Genomic DNA, 22,095 nt, shown 5'->3' with positions numbered 1-22,095 from the left:
TATTCACAGACTCAGTCACACAGACTAATTTTCCAAACAGATCTTCACTAACAGAATACACTGTCTTCTCATCCACACAGACATGGGTTCACTCCTTTCCTCAGGCCTTTCCACACAGCTTGCCTGACCTAAATAGAATAATCTCTCAGATATACAGACTGACTCAGACGCACACAAAGTTTGCCTGATTTAGCCAGAATAAATCCCCTTTCAGGCTTCCACAGTTTGCCTGACTTAACTAGAATGAATACTTTCTCTCTGCACACTGACTGAAAAACATTATAACCACCAACTGTTCCAGCACCTTGATGAACGGAAAATCTGCTACTGGTTAATAATGGGAAACACAGGCAAAATACTGCCTTCTCTTTCCTGTGATGTTAGAAAAGAAATTAAATGTAGAAACAAAGGGTGTGTGTGGCTACGACACTTGGAAACGTTTGGTTGCGGGTGTTAAATGCATGCCTTATCAACATTTTTCTGCGGCAATTACGATAGCATATCTGTTCTTAGAATTCAGATTCCGGTTTTCGTGTTTGCAGGGGAAAGCTTCAGATCCAATCAATAACCCTCTAAAACAACTTAGAAACCAAAATATTTTTTCAGGACGATCAACCTCCCTTCTTCCTACATTGTGGTTACTACAAGGCAAACATGCAACTCGTTAAACCTTTCTTTATTAGTCTAGTTTTCCTGCGCATCCGTATCACCGCTCGCACGCCTCCAGTAAATCCAATTAAGATCAGTCTAAGAACATGCATCCCCCTCTACAAACTTCAACTCCAGCAAACTCCAGTAGAGGGAAGGTGAAGATTGCCCTCAGCCGTATGCTTCGGCCACGCCGCCAAATTAGGGAAAACTCCGTCTCCCAGTATACTCTGCGATCGAACGCCTTTCTCGCTAACAAGGCTCGTTCCGGAAGAGTAGCGGATAGACTTCATGTCCCAGCAGGCTTTGCGGCTACAAGCTGCCGGTTTCCGGAGGCAGAGCCGCTCTTTCTGTGCCGTTGGGGAAGCTGTGGAGGTGGCGAGGCTAGACGGGGCCTGGCCTGGCGGTGCCGTGGCTGAAGAGTGCCTAGTTGAGCTCCTGGAGGGGGAGACTGGGGCAGCACTTAGGTGCCTAGACCGAGAGGGAACCTCTCGGCACCTCCACCGCCACCACGGCTGCGATGCTCAATATGTGGAAAGTCCGGGAACTGGTGGACAAGGCGTGAGTATTATGGGGTAATGGGGTAAATCTGCACGCCTGGCCGGCGTCTCTTTCATTGAACTCTTACTACAGCCTTCCTTCTTCCTACCCTGCCTCATCCTACGTCCCACTTTATTAAAAAAAAAGCCCCCCTCCATTATCCTCCTCCTAATTGCTGCCTTAGTAGCCACATTTTGTGATTCCCTCCTTTGCTGCACCTCCACCCCGCTTCCCCCTTCTAAGAAACCTCCGTCGTTTCTTTTCTTGCCCTACACAAACTTGGTAGTCTTTTCCCTTGCAGTCTCCTCGTCCCACTTCCCTTGTTACAGATCGTGATCCTGGCTGAAACTTCTTGGATTTCACCTGCTGTAACTGAGACGTATAGCATTCTCATGACCTGATGATTCATTTCTTGTGGACTTTAGCCTCTGGCTTAGTTAATTCTTTACCGACCCCCACCCCATTTCAATAAAACACTGACTGATCTTTGCAACCAGGACTTTTAACTCCCGTGTAACATACGTTTGTGAGCCTATCTCTTTCTTGGTAGCCACCTCCTATTGAACTGTAACTTTCCTCCAACTTTCAGTTTTCCCTGCCTTACTTACTTTTGCCATTCTCTTCCTCCTCTTTTGCACAGATATGTATACGTAACCCTTGGTTGTAGTTTAGAAATTTATTGTTCTCTTGCTGAGTTGGCACAATCTCTGGGCCCTCTTTACCCGTTTGCCTTGATACAATACATGATCTTGATGGAAATTCCTAGGATACACTACTGTACATCTCAGGCCTCCACAGCCAAGTCTGCCTTATCATGACAGTGTCTTCCTGCTTTGCTGGAGTGCATGAGGAAAAGGAACTTCATTCAGGAAGTAGAACTTGATACCTTGGGAGGGAAACCTGTATGTAATACGGTTTTGAGCCAATAGCATCCCTATAGATAAGCTTTTCTGTTACTAGCAACTCTTACATCTGTTCAGAAAAAAAATGTGGGATGGGCAAACATTTATCTTGTACCGCCCTTGCTTCTGAAGAAGCAGAAAGCCTTCCTTACCTGAAACCATAGCTCTTTTGCAATGTCAGGCTTGTTTTTCACAACATGATATTTTCCTGTGATTAAGAACATTGACTTCTAGAGATCTGCATTTGCCATCAGTTCTAGAAATGGCAAAAAAGACTTCCTCCTACTAACAGCACTTTCCATTATCAAGGACATTCTCTGCTATGACTTAGTTTCAAAAAAAAGAAGAACTGACATTTAAAGGCCTTTGTGGGTGAGGCTTGTTTTGGGCAGGCCTATTTACCTTTTGTTTATGATAGTTGGGCTTTGGAAGGGAAAAATGAAAACTGCTCATAATAGAGTGATGTTAGTTAAATACTGTCTTCACACTGTAATGTTGGGTGGTGACCACTCAATAAAAATCTACTAAAGGGTCAAGATTTAAAGAGATCATCCTGTGTTTTGGTGCATTGACATTCCACAGTGTTTTAGTAATTTAAGTTTTCTAAGCTTTTCTTAGGTTAGGTTAAGGTTTTCTAAGATTACTTGATGATTCCAGGCTGTTATGCTGGAGAAAGAAATACAATAAAACCTGATTTTGTAGTGTTTGAGCAGTGAGTTTTTAATCTGTCATCAGCCTTTTGCATTAATACTCAAGGCAGAAGTTAGTGGGAAGCTGTAGAATATCACATCAACTAAATAATAGCAATGAAAGTGAGGTCACACAACTATGTCAGGGTTCATGGTTTCCTTTTTAAAAGGTTGTCTTCTAATTAGAACAACAATTTCTAACTGAGAAAAAATTATATTATGAAAGTAAAGCTTGGTTGAACACAAGCAATAACATGCTCCTTTTATGACTTGTATATACAGTTTCAGAAATATTTTGTAAATTGTGATAAGGTGCACTTGTTTGTCTGTCATGGACACCAAACGTCCAACAACAAATAGTGTGCCATAAACTTCATAAGAGAGTTTTCAAATGAAATACCATTGAGATCTACATTGCACATCAGAAGAATTAATGACAATGTTTATTACACTGTTTGGGACAACAAAAATGGCACTGTTGTATACAGAAGCCCCTCTAGGAATAACTTACAGAGTGTACACGTTCTTCAGTTTGAAGTGTATGAATGCAAACTTGCATTCATATGCATAAATCTTGGCTTGAAAAGCTTGCTTGTTTTTAGACCTACACTGACCTTGAATCTGTGCACAGCACCTATGTCCTATTTGCTGCTATATACTGCTAGATTGTTACATAAATTCAAGAGGCTGAAAATATATTGATTGAGACTTGAGTGTGGTAAAACCATGGAAACGATTTTTTAATGGGTGCATACTCTTTACAATATCAGGTTTTAGAGTGTGAAAGGAATGCTGCTATGCGAACTTGCTTTGAGATGGTGCTACAAGTGGTTATTTAAAATGCTTTGTTCAGTGTGATAGTTCACAGCAAGTACAGATTGTTTTGCTGCATTATTTGTCCAGTGCTTGGTCAGCATCCGATTGTATTCAACACTGTATGTACTTAAGAATTCTTAACCCCAACTAACTTGCAGGCCCTGGTAATTACTTAAAGTGCTTCTCGATAGCTGTTGCCACCAAAAGCCAGGATCATCCTAGGTTGGCAGAGTTTGGTCTAGATGTAGATTAGGAAATAGCAGATGCTTCCTTTAGTTTACTAGCTACTTTATTTCAAAGTGGTAGCTTTAGAAAAATATTTCTATTATTCTTTATATTTGGGAAATAACTTTACCTGATTATTTCCCTCATTTTTAAATATGGCTTTTCCTCTTGTAATTTCTGTATAATTGTGGTGGTGGAGGGAGCCCGCAAGTCAGAGTTGACTTATGGCAACCCCTGGTGGGGTTTTCATGGCAAGAGACTAACAGAGGTGGTTTGCCATTGCCTGCCTCTGCAACCATGGTCTTTGTTAGAGGTCTCCTATCCAATTACTAACCAAGGCCGACCCTGCTTAGCTTCTGAGATCTGATGACATAAGGCTCACCTGGGCTAACCAGGTCAGGGCATAATTATACAGAGTAAAAAAGGGTAATTCCCCAAGGATGCAGTCCTATTCATACTAAACTGGTAGCGAGTTTCAGTAAATTCTGTGACACTTACTTCAGCATACTTGCATCTAAGGCTATACAGTTTCCCACTAAGCTGAATAAAACTTTTCAGTAAAAAAAAATTCACAAAGTTGTATGTTGTAACTTTCACAGGGTGGTATAAAATAGTGTGGGGCTTTGTTGCTATATACAGTTTAGAGGATTTTACATCTTTCATTTTATCCCTGTGGTTTCTACTGAACTAGATTTCATGGAGTGGAGTTTAGAAATAATTCATCATGTGATAGTGCCAAATACCAAAAGAGCTAAGCAAAAATTGCTCGAGTGTGTAGATTTAGAAAGAGGTACTGTCTCAACAGATGTAATTGCCACTTGCAGCCCTGTAATTTGAACATACTTGTCTTTTTAAGTTAATTTTAAACTTCAACTTTTGAACAAGCATAACCTTTGATTTCTTGAGCTTAGAATTGTTCTTAAATAGGTGAAATTTCAAAGCAGCAATTAACCACGTAAAACATATGTTGCAAGCCTGACAGTTTTAGTTCAGTTGGTACCTTAAGTCTTGCCATCCTAGCTCATCAAGAAATATCCAGGTGTCACATACTGTGAAGATGGTTGTGTCACGTGGCACCTCGGCTCTGAATTGATTGCTGTACTGATGCCCTGGTAAATTCTTGTGCTACTACATCTGAGAGGCTATTGGCTTGCCACCTGATCTGTAATTCAGTAGATTTTTGTTGTGTTGTTTAGTATTTTGTAATGTTTGTATCTAATATTTCCTGTTTTTGAGCAGGGTATCCAGTTGCCTTGGTATCTCATCATTTATTTATTTGATGTTCTTTGTGCAAAAAGACTTTTAAAAAAACCAGAAAACCCATTCCAACCTGTTAACCTATTCATTCTTTAAAATGAATTTCCTTGGTTCATTTGACAGAAATAAAATTGTTTGCTTCACTGCCTTTGGTAAGTTCCCACTCAATTATATTTCAGTTGTCTCGGATGGTTTGTTAAGTTGATGGTATTCAGTTTCTGCAGTAACTTTAATAATGTAATGAAGTGAGAGTGCAAAATCCAGTTTGTGAAATATAGTCAAATATAAATTAAACGAGGACCAAAAATGAGGAGAAACGGGGGGAAATTATTTTCCATAGTTTGTGACCACATTGTTTCTCCTTGATTTATATAGTTTTTCAAACTTCAGAGAAGAAATTTCGGCTACATACATATAAATTAATAAATATGAGCTTTAAAATATACAGTATTGGAGAGTTACCTAGTATGATTAAGGGAGCCAATGAGTTAGTTTGTCACTTATGTCAGTCTGATTTTTAAGTTTTTCTCTTAACTTTTACACTGAAACCCCTTACACATGTGTATCTGACAGAAAAAATTATTTCATTTATAGTCTGCCTTTCTCACTGAGAATTGAGTAGTTCAAATTAACTACTGTTTGCTTATTAAAATATTTATATCCCTCCCCCCATCAAAGGGAGTGAGATGTATACTACATGAATTTGGCCTTTTGTGAATTGTTTCCTCAAAAAGTGAGATGTTCAAACATGATTACATCTAATCCAGTCTGAGGGAGTTAGAGATTCACATTGTGTGTGGTGTAAGAGTGAAGGAGGGACAGGGCAATGCTGTAAGAATTGCACATAACAGTACATTATTTTTCCTTCGGATTCATGAGACAGGTTCATTTGTCTGTTTTTCACTACATACATACTAATCAAATTGGATTGCACTGTAGTAATTGATTCCACTGCCTGAAAAAACCCTTTAAGATTCTATATGAGTCATCCCCAGGGGTCATTTAATAGAAAACGAGCAGGAGGAACTCATTAGCATATGCCATGCCCCTTGACATTGCAGAAGTGTGTCATTGGCATAACTGATTTGCATATATCACACCCCCTGACATGACTTATCCTGGCTGTTTTGGACCCAAACCTGGCCATTCGGGGCCAAAATTGGGCCCAAAATGGCAAAAAGGGGCTGAAAATGGCCGAAAAGGGCCCCAAAATGGTCAGGATCGGGCCACTGCTGAGTGGGAGAGTGATCCACCACCCGTCAGAGGCCCGATCCGGGCCGTTTCGGCCCCAATCCAGGGTGAAATGGGCCCAAAATGGCAGAGAGTCAGGTGGGCGGGGCCTCTTTGGGGAACATCTCGTTCCCCCTCATGATGAGCCCTGGTCATCCCTATTTCTGCCTTATTAAGACTGGTTCGTGCTTGATTCTTAATTGTATAAGTGGCTGGACATTTTAGTTTTTCTAGAAAGTTGAAAGTTATATGATGGAGGCATCATGACCTATGTACGCATTTGTTTCTTTTGTCTTGATGTCTCTGTTCTAACAAGTTTTGAGGTATTACAACCCCTTGCAAAATAGCAGGCCAGAAAAAAAGATGAAATACACTATGAACTTTGATGGCAATATCATATTACCTCATCTCTCTGCACAATATATAATCTGTCTCCAGCCTCTTTGTATGCTGTCACGTCTGGCAAGTAGCTTCAGTTGCTGACGGAGTAAGTCTAATGCAGTAATTTTCACCTGACTAAACTACGCAGGAGTTAGTGTATTAAGAAGAGTATAATATTTGTACCTCTCACGTTACTTCCCTTTTTGTGTCAACGTGGTGTAGTGGCTAGTGTCTGGGAAATCCTGGTTCAGATTCTGACACTATCGTGGAAGCTTGCGGGTTACCTTGGGCTAGTCACTTGCTCTTAGCCTTTCTTACCTCATCTGGTGGTTGTGAGGATAAAATGGAAAAACAGAGAACAATGTAAGCCACGTTGAATCATTGGGGAGAAAAGCAAGCTATAAATAACTAAAGTAAAACTTACTATATGTATCAGCATACAGATGTTTCACCTGGCTGTTGATCAAATGACTGGAAAACTGACAACCCAGCAGGTAGCAGTGCAGAACTTCTGGCCTGTCACCCATTACTTCCCCTCTGCACCCCAGTCACCAGTGGCTGTTTGCAAAGAACCCTATGGTCCTAATGGTTTAGTCATCAAATCTTCCTTTGGTGGGAAGTTTGAATGAACACCCCACTTTCTGATTTGGACCAAAAAGATTTTCCTGCTCCTGAGAAAACCCTTGAATTATAGGGCAGAAAGAAGGAAGCTTTTTTCATTTTTGCCAAATCTGTTGCCTTCTGCGGGAAAATGATCCATCTCTAAGGAAGGAGATGTCTGAAACTTCTAAATTTTAAGTTGGGGAAAAAACAATATTTTTTAAAAATTATGTAATCGTATCCTTTTGTTTCCCCATTAGCTTATTTGTCTACATGTAGAATAAAACTTTTTAAATATTTGTACTTTGATTTCCGAGAGACTTTCTAAATTACTGCCTTCACATGCTGGCTGCTTTATGCTCACTCTACCAGACTAAGGCAGAAGAAAAGGGGGAAGTTGGAATCCACATGCACACAGCCTCTGGTCAAGAAGAGAATTATCGGGTGGCCTCGAGCAGCCTATTTGTATTCTTAAAGTTGGTAGGTAGTGGCAGGGAACTATACAAAGGGTCCAAGATGCTGGGGTTGCCGTGTAAATTCTTATATGTGTATACCTGGAGGATCCAGAACAATTACGCAACTACTTTTCATGATATTGGAAGGCAGAGGTTAGCACATAGTTTTGATATTTTGCAGTGCTGCACTATCCTTAAGTCAATGGGTTTAGGAGGGTATAACTCTGCTTAGAATGGAACTGCTATGACTGTTGTCCAGTGATGGGGAATCAAGTGTCCAGTGACCTTTTTTTGTACTTTCTCTCAAAGCATGTTGTTGTCAAAAGCCCTGTCTCTGATGATGAGACATGGTTGAAATGGAAGAGGTGTAATAGGATGGAAACAGCTACTCTGCCAATATTTTAACTTCCAAAGCACAAACACTTGCCCACTATGAAGAACATATGTAAAAATAAGAAAAAAAAATCTGAGAATAGTTTGAAATCCGTCCCCGTCCCCCCCATCCCCCCGTTTTATTCCAAGGCATGAGTTGGAAAAATAGAGAAGTTTCTGGGGAAATCCTAGAAAATTTCATGTTCTTTAATAAGTGAAATATTTATTAAAACCGTGTTTTAGAATGTTACCCAACAATTTGCAGTGTTGCAGATCTCCTAGGTACAAATTCTATGGGAGTTAGTGAGAGCATTGCTACTGTATTTGACTATACAACATGCACTTCTAAGACTTGATGCTGACAAAGTGCTTTCTAATGTCACAGAATACAGTGTATTTTAAAATATTTGGAGGAAGAGTGCAATTATGGAGACTTTCAAGCATATTCCTCCTGTAACATGCGGGGCAAAGACTCTATTGTACAGTTTCTCTTTGTACAGTACAGTTTCTAAGCCTTCTTGCTCTTCAGGTACCTCAGATTCCTGCAAGAAACTAATAGATATTTGAAAATGCACATACATGAACTAACAATAGCATGTGAAAGAGTTCAGGAGCTTGTACTCAGAAGTCCAAGAAACTGAGTGTGAGAGTTCAGTATAGCTAGTGACTGTTTCAGACACTGCAATTGAGTCCAGTGGCACCTTCGAGATCCACAAGATATTCAGGGTGTGAGCTTTCCCCGAAGAAGGGAGCTCTGAGTCTTAAAAGCTTACTCCCTGAATATCTTGTTGGTCTCTGAGGTGACACTGAACTCAAATCCTGCTGTTGCGCTGCAGACCAACATGGCTATCCACCCAAAACTAGCTTAGACACTAATTCTGATCAGCAAAATAAGCTTGAGTTATGCTAGTGTTTCAAAGGATGTATTTATAGAGATCAAGCAGGATCTAAATAAACGTGGGCTCAGGATTGCTTGTTTTGTCTACAGTTACCATAACACTTGCTATGGATGATGATACCCTACTGAGACTCAGTGTTATAACGTTGAACAGAATTGTTAAAATTTTCTTCTCTTAATTGCATTACAGGGATATTTATTTTCTAAGGTTTTCTCCAAACATGTCCACCTTCTTTTTCCATGTGCAGATGTTGAGGTTTACATGCTGCTTCTAAATCCAGTTATTCAAAGTTTCATTTTGTTTATTGTGGTGTGTTTTCCTCTGATTTTTTATTTTAATAAATTAAGAAAAATAATGTATAATTAGGATATACTTAGAGTTTCAGGTTGTAATAGCTTGCAGCTCCATCTCTGTCGCTGAGCATAGTCATTATAATTTTTTATTTATAACATATTTTTTTTTCAGAAATATACCAGTAATACAAGTATGTAGCAATAATACACTTTGTATATGTAGCTGTTTCATTTTCCTAAAGCAGAAAATTGTGTAGGTTTCAAAATAAGGTATTACATATTTCTCATTCCGTCTCCTCCAAATCTGTTTTTTTTTTGACAAAATTAGAACTCCAACCTTAAAGATATTGAAATACCTTGTTAAATTTCTATTGAGAAGTAGTAGAGAGTCATGCATGTTTGAAACTAGAGTATTCTAAGAGAAACACTAAAAGCAATCCTATGCAAATTACTTCAGTGCACCTTGACTAGAATAATTCTGTATAGGATTACATGGTATCTAGTATACTAAAAGAGTAGTTCATTTGATTTTCCAATTTGTTACTTCTTTTCTAATTTTTCCATGTAACAGACTTCACATAGTAGTAGTGGTTATGATTGTATATGGCTGTTCAAAAGCACACTGTAATAACTACAACTATGAGAAGAATCTGTTGTTTATATTTTATGATATTTATATCCCACTTTTCAGACAATTTTCTTGCAAAGCAACTTACATCAATTGATAGAAAGTCCCTGCACACAGGCTTGCAAATTAAAAAGACAAGATTTTATGAGGCTAATTTTATTATGTCCTCATAAGTGAAGAGAAATGAAATTTTGTTTCAGTGTCAAGGATATGGTGAGAGAGGTGTCAGATGACATCATTTAGGCAGTGGTAAAATTACAGCCTAGTATTTATCTCCTACTGTTTAACTTCCTAAAGTCCTTTTTACAGGATCATCTCCTGTGATGCAAGCAAAAGAAGGAAAATAGTGATGTCTATATGCAAACTTACAGTAAAGCTCGATGACACATTTAAATACATATCCATCAGATTTTTGTTCCAAGTGTCATCTTTCCCATGGTTCCTGTTCCTGGTAGATAAACAAAATATTCTGTAGCAAGGGGACTATACCTATACATTAAATATTTGAAACTGTAGTTCAAAGTTGTTACAGCAAACCATAATGATTGGAGTACGTTTAGTAAGGCAATTTAATTAGTGGCAATTATTTTGCATCTTTGGCACTCACTAGTGTTGCTTTTGCAGTTTATGTCTAAAAGTAAAAACAAGCACAACTTGAAATTGTCAATAAAATAAGAGCTTGAAATTGTGATTTGGTTTTTTTTTTTGGTATGTAAATATATGTTTTTCTCAGGCTACATTAAACTGTGCCTCTGAAATTATTTATTTAGAAAATGTATATTGCTACCCCTCCCATCATCTAACCAAAAAATCACCAAATCCAAAAAGTCATTGTGTATATCTGCCTGTCAACTTTTGTGGACTCATTCCATTCTCAGTTTTTCAGTGCAACCTTCTAGAAATATGCAAGATGCTCTAGTAATCCCTTGAGTCTCTTTTCCCCTTCAGGAAGTTAGAAAAAGGAACAACTTCTTGTTGCTGCATGTCCTAAATTCTTCAGAAACTTCTATACTTCCTCCAATAACCAAAATACAAAGATTACACCAGTTTGTGTGTCCCTAATTGAGTGTTTTGTCAATCAGTGGTGTTAAATTAAACTCAGAGTCACCATAGCTCAGCCCAGAAACTTAATTTCAGTGTGAAGATTTAAGTCATCGATATAGAGGTGAAAATATCTTTAAGTGTGTGTAGTATCTTTGCTTTACCTCTAAACCCCCTTCTAGTGATACTTGCATGTGGATTAGAGGGTAATGGCTTCCAAGGAAAAGAATGTGCTATCTTGGCAGACTGAGTCTTTTGGACAAGCAGTGTTTAAATAAGCTGCGTGCATATGTCTTCTACATAGACTGGTGCTACATAACGTGTGACAGAAAAAAAAAATCTCCCTATCATGCAGGTAAATCATTCAATATTGGGGGCAATGCTGAAAGCTTAATAGGAGCTTGAGTTACATCAATCGTTTTTATCAGCTATGCCATTAGTTAAAATGCAGTCAGGTGTCTACCTCCGTGTCTTCTCATTCAACTTCTGTTACAATCCTGAATCTCTCTTATCTCTCCTGCAAAAGGCTGTTTTTTCCAGCAGCAGAAATGGAATAGTCATGTGACAGCTGAATATGCCCGCTCTCTTAGTCTTTAAGGACCAGTTGACAGAATATTGTAGTGATATTATCCACGTGTTCTTTAAGAAAGATGTGTGGATGTTGCTGAACAGCTATCAGCTGCTGTTTTTCAAAGCTTTAAAAGGTTGGAAGAAAGAGCACCAAGAGTTTGGTGTGTCAAGTAGATGGCAGGAGGAAGTTGCAATTTGCCACCCATTTGATTACCTAATTCAGGCCTTGACAAATTTTCTTTGCCTTTAGCAGCCACTGCAACAATTTAGGAGCCAGATTTACTTTTCAGCCTTCAAGGTTTTGTGTTTTAATGGCCATCTTATACACTAATATCCAAATGGCCCTGATCTGAGGATACTTAAATCTGGAAGTTGGAGGCTTGAACAGATAAGACAGATTTTCCTATGCACCTGAAAAATCTCCTAGGTTTGCAGAAAAATCTGAATTTAAAAAAATACATTGGGGAATTTAAAAAAAACACAAATGATAAAAGGTTCACTTGTAGCTTTAACCAGATGCCCTCAGTGGCTGTTGCTAGGCAACCATAACAGTTAACCAATATTTGAGGCTTGGTTTCTGTCAGTAAAAGGTGTGGGGGCAGGGCCTTTGAGGGAGGACTCATTGGAGCAAGCCCTAGAAGCCTCCACCAGATTATTTGATACCACATGACTTGTATAACTCACCCAGACCTGGCTGCTTGCTACTGTTCAATAACACCCCCCCCCCGGCAAGTCAGCATAGTGCAGTGGTGAGAGTGTAGAGTAGGATCTGGGAGATGCAGGTTTGAATCATCACTTTTCTATGGAAGCTCACCGGGTGACTTTCATCTAGTTACTCACTCTCAGCCTAACCTACTTCTCAGGGATAGTGAGGATAATACGGAGACAAGGAGAATAATGTAAGCTGCTTTGAATCCCCATTGTGGAGCAAGGCAGTATATAAATGACGTAAATTAAAAAATATAGGTGAAGATGGGGGACAGATAAAAGGTGAGTTGTTTAGTGGGTTTGAAGGAGAGAAGGATGTAGGGGAAAGTGAGCTTATGGAGGTTGCCAGGAAGAAGGAAATAAGAAATAGCATGGGGAAGAAGATACAGAGAAAAGTGAAGTTCCCCTGCAAGTTCTTGCAGGTTCTTCATCATGTAAATGGGCCTGGCTAAGCAGGCACCACACAAGTGGGTCATATGGAAGAAGCTATGGGGGGATCTGAAGATGGGGGGGCAGACAAAGATGTGTGGGAAGGAGAGAAGGAAGCAGGAAAAGGGAAGAGACTATGGGACAGCCAGGGAAGAGAAAGAGGAGTGGAAAATGAGATGCCCCCTGCAAATCCTTTTGAGCTCCCAAATGTACATTCTAATTATCACTACCACAGAACCTGATCCTAAACTCTTGAAAATTGTTTGTCTTTTTTAAGCTATAACAAAATTGTCGTAGTGTATATATAAATATGGGTAACCCTGGTTGTCGTCACAACGAAAGGCAGAGCTCCCTCACCTAAATAAACTTTGTACTTCTACTAAGACACTTTGTACTTCTGCTAAGAGGCACTTACAGTAAATGAGTGCTGAAGATAATGTCACAGTGAAATTTCTAGGTGCCTTGACACTTTGGCATTTGTTGAATTGTGACTCAATGACAGTTGCTCCTCTTGGCAAGTAAAGAACTGGCAAACTCCATGTTTGTTCTGTGTACAAGTCAAATCATATTTAATGTTTGTGTGACCGTAGTTAGCTTCTTAATGTAGACAAACTGTAAGTTCAGTGTAACAGTATGTGACCATTGTGGAGATGGAAATGCATCAGAAATGATCAGTAGATGAAATTTGTTCTACCAGCATCAGGATGCTTCTGGCTGGTAAAGTGCTCTGCAGGTCACTTTAAAAATACTCGTATTCAGAAAGTAGCACAGCCATATTTAGAACCTAAATGTATCCTATGACCCACTAAGTTGAAGGCCCCCCCCCCCTTATGTATTGGGACTTGCCAAGTACTTGAAAAATCCTCTGTTCCTGTACGTGAAGTCAGACAACAAGGAGAGGAGATCTGTCAAGGATATATTGGGCTACCTTTGGGCTACCTTTGGCTTGGTAGATTATACATTGTGCCTAGGTGTAAGCATTCAGGAAGTAATGATATTTGAAGTCACTCAATTGTTACATGGCATAAAGTTTGCCATAGAGCTAAAGTTTAACATTCTTGAGACAGGCAACTAATGCTGCCAGATCATGTGGCCTTCTCCTGTGCATTACAAGGCGTTGCGCACATGAATAATGTGTTTTGCCATAATGACTTCCTGAGGAATTACTAGTCTAATTTTGCAGCAAACTTTCCAAAGTATAAGCAAGCTTTCTCTTCTTTCAATGAATACCTCATACAAAGACTTAATCTGGCAAAATAGTTTGTTCCAAATGAAGACTGTTAGCGGAAATAAAAGTGCACCTTGGGTTATGGAATTACTGAAAAGCAACAGCTGTTAAGTTTAGATTAATCTCAACATTTTAGTTTAACTTGTTCACTTTCTGTGATGTTAAAGGGAAAGCATTTTATTGGAGGGTTAACTCTGTTACTGAGGTAAGAAACTACAATTTTTGTGGGTTTGGTATAGTTTTGGTAACGACATGAAGATGGTTTTGAGTGGCCAATCCTGAATGCCTCTGAATTGCTTTATACTGCTTTAACTTCTCTTACTCACATCAAGGGGAGAATAAATTCCTCCATTTTTGCTTGGGGCCTGGGCAAGAAACTGGTCATCTGTTCCAGGCCTCTGGACTTCATGCATTTAATTTGACAGGGGAGAGTAAGAATAGTGGTGACAGTGATAGTAATGGCCTTACAGGATGCCATAAAACTACTGTGACAGCCTGTGTGAAGCAACACTAAATGCTATTTGCTAGCAGCAGTAATTTGACTAAAGGGATTTTAGCAATACATTTTTAATAGTTTTAAGTTCAGTCACTTTGAGATTTCTAAACTAATAAAATAGAATCCTGCCAGGACATACTACTATTGAATATGCGGTCTGATTTTATTTCACATGGAACAGTCATTTTTATATTCTACGTTTAATATCAGAATGTAGCCTTTTCCTCTTGCATTGTTTTGTAGCGGTTTAGTGTATTTCATACTGGACTTAGTTATACTGACGCAGAGCACTCACATTCCCTTTTTAGGCTTGGTGTGATGTATCACTAAATTCTTATGTTTCTTCACTCATCTTAGTTCATGGAGTCTTCTGTATATTGGGACTCGCAAAAATATTGAGCAGTCCTAAAACTTGCTGCGCCCCAGAGGATGTTACAACCTTATGGCTATGTTCTTATACTCCATTTTACAGCATAAAATATGTTTCACATTGTAGCCATGGGACATATTGACTACTAAGAGTTTCTTCATTTGACTAATGAATTCGTTGATGAATGGAAGGGAGCAGTTAAAAGTAAAGCATTAAAGTTAAGTGCAAGTTAAAATAACAGCTGGGTAAGGAGGAACTTGCTCCCTTGTTGCGCACTGTAGGGAAAAATGTTATGCTAGAATTTAGATTCTATGAGTTATATTATCCTCATAATCATTTGTGACCACCCCTGTCCCCCCAAATGCAGTGGTGACTTATCACATGTGCCATTGTTGACTAAGGGAGGAGTAAAGGGAAGGTGTGTGTGAGAAGTCACAAATGGAGTGTCAAAACTGGATAGAAGGAAACTTCTTCATTTCCCTTGTAATATTTCAATTTGGATCAACCAGTGAAACAAAGTTTCATGACTGATGAATGAATGTGCCTTTTCATATAATCTGTAAATGATTTATAGAATTCATGACCACAAATATGGTGATGGCCTCTCGTCTAGGTGGCTGTAAGAAAGGATTATGTCAAGTAAGGGAGGATAGGTCTGTCAGTGCCAATTAGATGAGATAGTTTAAGAGAACTTACATATTCAAGTGCAGTATACCTCAGTGCCAGATGCTAGAGGCAATGACAGGAAGGCTAAGACTTTCACACTATGTGAGCGAACAGAGGCATCTGGCTCATTGATGTAGGAAACAAAATTCTGGATCTTTGTCTGATTCCATAGAGCTGTTCTTACGAACTTTTCAAAGTTATCTGGCCTATGGAGAAGTTGCACCATACTAGATGAAGCCTTGGTATAATCCAGTGAGGCATTTCTTATGCAAACTTAAAGAACATGGCAGTAAAACTCTCACAAGTTTTTCAGGTTACATTTTTACTATTTATCCATTCTGAGTATTTTGTAAGTAATACATATCGTGAACTTTGCCATAGAAATTTTCTCTTCTTCCTCACCAAATGTATAAATCCCAGGTAGTCCAGATTTTTTTGCACTAAAGAAGCAATGCTCATTGGTTTTCAGTGACAGAAATGTAGTTCCAGTGTAACATACTATTCATATACTACAAAAATTATTTAGTCACATAAAGCAAAGGTTCATATTTCCAGAGTTTTGACACATTAACTGATCCTGGTACATTAGGTCTGTCTTCCTTTGTGTACTTAACAGCAATTTGTGTCTTTTGAGACCTTTAAGCCTGTGTATATATGGGTCAGGATTGATACAATATTTTTCAGAAATGAAAGGAGGCAAAGGACATATAAATAATAACTTTTCTTTAGAATAAAAAGGACAGAGTTAAAGAAAAGCAGAGAGAGGGGATGCATATAAAATCAAAACTAAACAGTTGTTCCGGTAGAGTATCATATACGCCCAGAAGTGGCTAATGTACTATCTAGTCTTATGCAAAGGTAACCTGAGAGGGGACTGTTGCTAGCTCAAGGGAAATAAAGGAAGAATATAAAATATAATTTGCCTGTCCCAACAAGAAGAAAAGGGGTGGTCTTAGGTTCCTTGAAGATTGTGAAGGAGAGACGGTCCTTGGGGAAGATAGAATATCTGTTCTAGGTTCTCAAGGGCATCTGAATCCCATTTCCTGGGCAGGGGAACTCTTTTTATGTTGTTGGTCCTGTGGACCATTGGGATTTGAATTTGGACTGAATAAATCATTTTAGTAGCTCTACTAGGGTCTGCGTAGAGGCTGGCTGGCTGGCTGTACAGGAGCTTGATTAAGATAAAGGACTGGCTTGGGTGGTGATTGTATTAGCGTTTTTAATGTCCTATTTCTCTTGCTGACTCAGGATATCTGCTTTCATTTTGGGTGAAATTTATAGGTTTAAATCTGTTGGAGGGTAATTTGTCATGCAGAGGCATGGGCCAAGTGGAGTTACAGTAATTACCAGGTATCCAAGACAAGCCCTTGATGCTGCTGCCTTGACTTTCTCCAAGTTATTTTCCTTGCATGACTAGTTTTAAAATTCTTTTTAATGACACAATGTACTCATTTTAATCCAAAATGGGAGGAGTGCGTAGACCAAGCCACATATACATGCCTAGTCTGAGCACTTTGGTTCAGGCTTGTAAGTTCTCACAGGCCCAGATCTGGCTTGCCACCCTGGAAATGGGATGAACAGGCTCCTTAATTAATTGTACCTGCAGCCTGTGGTTGCAAACCAAGATACCCTTGGGTGGAAGGGAGTCTCATCTTCGGTTGCCTTCCCCACTTTCTCAGGCCTAGCAATGCTGATATTGAATTGTGCTCTGATTGGCTGATGGTTCTAGAAAAGATGGCTCCTCGCTGCACTCAGACATGCTACACATGCTCTCACTTGGACCTGGTTTCACCATTCTATTGCTACATTTATTTGATAAGCGTGTGAGAGACTTTGGTACATGTCAGGCCTTATGATGACCAGAGCTGCCTGACATGGTTTTGGAACTTTGTGAGTTTGAGCACTGTTAAGTTACTTCAGAGAAAAGCAAGCTAGTAAGCTTCATGTCTAGTCAGATAGTTTTAGCTAAGAATTAGGCAGGCTGTTGTTATTTTATTGCCTTTTGCTTGTGCCTTATAATGTGGTTCCTGTACCTCTGCATACACTCTTCTGAATTAATAAACAACATTTATATTTAAGCCTGTCTTGAGTTTCTGGCCACTTGCGGGCAAATTCACGCAGAAAAACCCGGAGACTAGGAAGTCTTGAATAAAATAGGTGACCTCAACCCTCCAGAAGGGCTGCTATGAGTTCTAAGTGGCTCAGTGCTCTTCAGACTTAAGCTGAACTGTGTGAATATATAAAACTTTATATTTAAAAGCATTTCAATTCATTTCAAAGAAAAATCGTATTTTTTGTAGTCTCAACATTTCACCCAATTTTTCCACTGGCAAAAGTTGCAAAAAAGCCCTCAGACAATTTTTTTTTAAATATATTTTTCTTGGGCACTCATATTTTTGCTTCTTAAGAAGTAACTACTATGAAAGAAGTACCTCTAGCCATTTTTTAATGCCATGAATAGGCTTCATAGAGACTTTCTTCAAGATAGTCAGTAGAGATGTGGTATGGACAATTTTCCTTTTTCTAAAGATTCATTGATTTCTAAAAATAATAGTGAATGGATACCATTACCAAGACAGTATTAGACAAGCCTGGCAATTTTAAAGTTGTAATTAATATTTTTCAGATTATTATTCCTAGGAATTATGTGAGACAGAGCATATGTTTTATTTGTAAATCAGGCAAGGGTATGTGTGTCTAACTACAAATACATATAGTAATCCAAATTAAAAACCAAGGTATGAATTCAGCTGGTTGCCTGTGCAGATACACATCTCCTCTCACATGATGAATCGCCAGTCTGAAATAGAATAATAGGTGGTGAAGTCCCCCAGTGACCTACGTGGATTTCTATTGAAATATATGAGAGGGCAACTACAGCATATCAAGCATTTGTAGTTGGTTTCAGGTGGATAGCCATGTTGGTCTATTGTAGAAGAGCAGGATTCAGGTCTCATAATACCATAAAGATCAACAAGATTTCCAGGGTATAAGCTTTTGAGAGTCAAAGCTCCCTTTGTCAGATATAAGTAGGAAAGGAGATCCCTGAGCACTTATATCCCATTAGTAGCCAGTGTGCTCAAATTTGTGTCAGCAGTTTTCAGGGCCTCCCCTCCTTAAGTTTAAACAATATCTGGGAAATGTGTGCTGCATTGTCTTTAAATGTTTATAAGCATTAGTCCAATAAAAATAATTTTCACAAAGCATTTAATTTGTTTAAATATAATATTTAAATTAGAGAAACTGTTGTCAAACTCAGATTTTACTGCACTACACCAGATAGTGAAATTTTGTGCTCTGGTTGTTAAAGCCCATTAGAGTGTAGACCTTCATTTTGGTTGCTTGCTTAGAACTATGCCGACTTCCTGGCTTTTACAAATTTTGATAGATATTAGGAAATTATGTTTTTAAACTGTATATATTCATATGTTCCATGTTCAAATGGTTGTAAAATGTGCACTTAAATTTCTATGGTAAATGTACTGGCTAAGTGCTGTAATTAAATAAATAAATAAATAAATAAATAAAATAATATTTAAACCAGACTAGAGCCTCCCCCCTTCTATCACATTTCACTTGAGCTATCTGTTGCTTTTTGGACATAAAATTAACATGGGGTACTCTAAAAAGTCTACTAAATATATGTCAGAATAAACATGCTAAATTGGATCATGTTCTGTTTAGGGCATTGACAAGCTTTCTGATTGTAATTTTTCCAGAGAACCAACATCACTAACAGTCAGTATGGCAGGTAGGGTACTTCACAGCAACTCTTTAGAGAAACACAGCCCTGATGTTGAACAAGCAGCTATATCATTTTTTCCCCTAGACTGGAAATATGAATGATTGTCCTTTGTAAGTACATAGTATAACTGCAAGGACTTAGTGCTGCCAAGCTTGCAAATCTTGTTTGTGGATTCCTGATAGCTTAGTGTTATTCACTCCTAAAGTCAGAAAGTACACCAAAGAATTTTTTTAGCTGTAGTAGTCCTTCAAAGCTACTAGCCAGAATAACTCCAGCTCTCGTGCTGGCTCAGGGAATAAATGTTGAAATACTCTTGCAGCTACTTTTCCGTCTTAACGAGGTAGATGGTAACAATAGCTACTAGGGCTGTGCTATTAGGGTTTCGCTTCGGGTAAAGCTGCCCCCCCACCTCCCCCCCACCTACCTTGCTGTGGCTCTAGGCCGGCTCCTCTGCCGCCGTTGCACCGCCGCCTGAGCCTGCGGGGTGATGGGGAAGGCCGGAGCTGCCTCCTCCGGCTCTTCCTGCCCCTCAAATGGCCGCGCCATGTGGCCATTTGATGGGCAGGAAGGGCCGGAGGAGGCGGAGAAAGCCCTTCCTGCCCCTCAAATGGGCGCCAGCCACCAGCACACCGTGGCCATTTCAGGGGCAGGAAGAGCCGGAGGAGGCATCTCCGGCTTTTCCCACCACCCCGCAGGCTCGGGTGGCGGCATGGTGGTGGCAGATGAGCCGGCTGGCTCCAGGCCACACTGCCTTGTGCCGCCGCCACCACCACCATGGTGGCGGCGGTGGCCCACTGCCCAGCTAATGACCCTCCCGCCGCCAAGTAAATCGGTGGGGGTTGGAGGGGTCTCCCCAGGGAGGGTGGGGAGGAGTTTCCCCCTTGCTTCAGTATGCTCCGAATCTTTACGGAGCATACCGAAGCGATTCCTGAACCCCGAATCTGAAGTGGCTTGCCACTTCGGATTTGGGGGTATTCCGAATCAGTTTCCCGCTTCGAGTAAACCCGAAGCGGGAGTACCGAATATCCCCACCCGTGCACAGCCCTAATAGCTACCTTTCTCTCAAGGATAAATCCTTTCCAGAGTTTCTCTTCAGACACATAACCAGCCAGTGCAGGTTCTGGAGATTGCCACATTTCACACTTACCCACCCACTCATATTCAAATATTTGAATTACATTTATAAAACAGCAGACTTTCATTTGAAGTGAAAGGGGCAGCCTGCTAATATGGGGGCTCTGCCCACATTATCACAAAGTACACAAATCACATAGGGCTTCATTAGGGTGATGCAAAGGCATCAAAAGTTACAAAAATCCCTTGATTATTATTTTTGTTACCCTTTGAATGTATTTTAAGTCATCACTGATGCAAATTAAAGTATCTTGCATTAGACTTATATACATAGCATGTATTTACGGTTGGTGGGAAGACATATGCACTGACATTGTACCGTACTTGTGACCAAGTATGCTGAACCCACCACTTTTCTACACTTATCTGCCTCATACGGGCACAGTGTCTATGTTTGTGTACTCCACTGCCGTGAACAGAATGCTGCTTTTCTAATGTTCCAAACCACTGAAATAGCGGTTATACACATACATTTTTAAGCATACAAGTGCTATGCCCCACATGAGGTGAATGCATATAGCATACTCGCTTCTATTCCCTCTTTTATATACATTGGCCTTAAACAAATACACACACACACAGTCGCGTTATATATGGGGCCATTGTCTTTCAAGGACTTATTTGATTCGATTAACTACTAGTATAACCTATTTAACAAATGGTATCTCTGAAAGTGAAGGATACTCTTCATATTCAGAGAGATGGCAGGGCAGAGCTTCTTCAGGAGAACAGTTGCATACAGCAGGAGTCGACTAGTTGCTGCTGTAGCAACAAATGTCAGCTTGTATTGTCGAAGGCTTTCATGGCCAGAGAACGATGGTTGTTGTGGGTTTTCCGGGCTGTATTGCCGTGGTCTTGGCATTGTAGTTCCTGACGTTTCACGACAAAGTCTAAGCAAAAAAGACCGTTGTAAACCAACCAATTCTTGTATTCAATGTCGTTTTAATATTTTCCTTTAGGCAACATCACAATCACACGTAGTTGACAGACATCCGTTCAGAGAGTGACAACCCCTGGGGGTCGCTCCCGACGGGAGAATGGCAACGGGTATGCCCGGCTGAATATCCCGTTTCGCTATACACACGCTTCTTCAAAAGCCTCCGTATAATTGCCTGGAATTATATATATATACAATCAATACATATACATGCAATAACTACATAAATTATACCATCTACACAGGAATTATCATTTAAAACTGTCAATGAAACATCAATAGCTACCCCCCATGTGTGCTTACCAATAAATCTGATGAATTACAAAGCAGGAGTCGTCCACCATAAATTTCATCTATTTAATATCGGGCTCAAAGCCTCTGCTCTCTCTCGATCCCCTGTAAGGTACTGCTGCAAACCTGGGTGGGATTTAAATACGCAGCCCCCTAATGAACATTACTGCCAGGTGCTACACTATTTAAAGTGACCCGTGTTCTTATACGCTGGAAATCACCTTTCCTATTTTAACAGCCACACCGGCTATACTGTATTCATATGAACTGGAGCATCGCATATACAAACATGTTCTCCAGTATTAAAGTTACAAAATACCCCCAGTGCATTACAGAAATGGTGTAAAGTCTGCCTCTTGATTAAGACCACCGGGAGCCAAGGTATGAAGTTTGAAAATCCATTCTGTTTCTAATCTTAATAAAGATCTCCTGGTATTCATACCTCCCCCACTGTTTAGAACTCTGAGAACAGTAAATTGTAGCTCCCGTTCATTTGTATGGTGGTGAATGAAATGTTGAGTAAGAGGTGCTTCCAAGGTTTTATT

The 22,095-nt window shown here is 39.7% G+C and overlaps 1 protein-coding gene across 2 annotated transcripts in view; it reads left to right on the top strand.

The window, feature by feature from the left end:
- The first annotated feature begins 999 nt into the window (after positions 1-999).
- CLINT1 (clathrin interactor 1) overlaps positions 1,000-22,095 on the top strand; it is a 96,410-nt gene continuing 75,314 nt past the window's right edge. For both annotated transcript variants that reach the window (XM_054978353.1, XM_054978352.1), the window contains exon 1: positions 1,000-1,209. In XM_054978353.1, the coding sequence (XP_054834328.1) occupies positions 1,169-1,209 (41 nt within the window). In that variant the 5' untranslated portion in view covers positions 1,000-1,168. The remainder of the gene's footprint in view (positions 1,210-22,095) is intronic.

This window comes from Eublepharis macularius, chromosome 4 (genome assembly GCF_028583425.1).
Source record: "Eublepharis macularius isolate TG4126 chromosome 4, MPM_Emac_v1.0, whole genome shotgun sequence".
In the NCBI taxonomy this organism is placed as follows: domain Eukaryota; kingdom Metazoa; phylum Chordata; class Lepidosauria; order Squamata; family Eublepharidae; genus Eublepharis; species Eublepharis macularius.
This window is presented reverse-complemented; position numbering and strand designations above follow the sequence as displayed.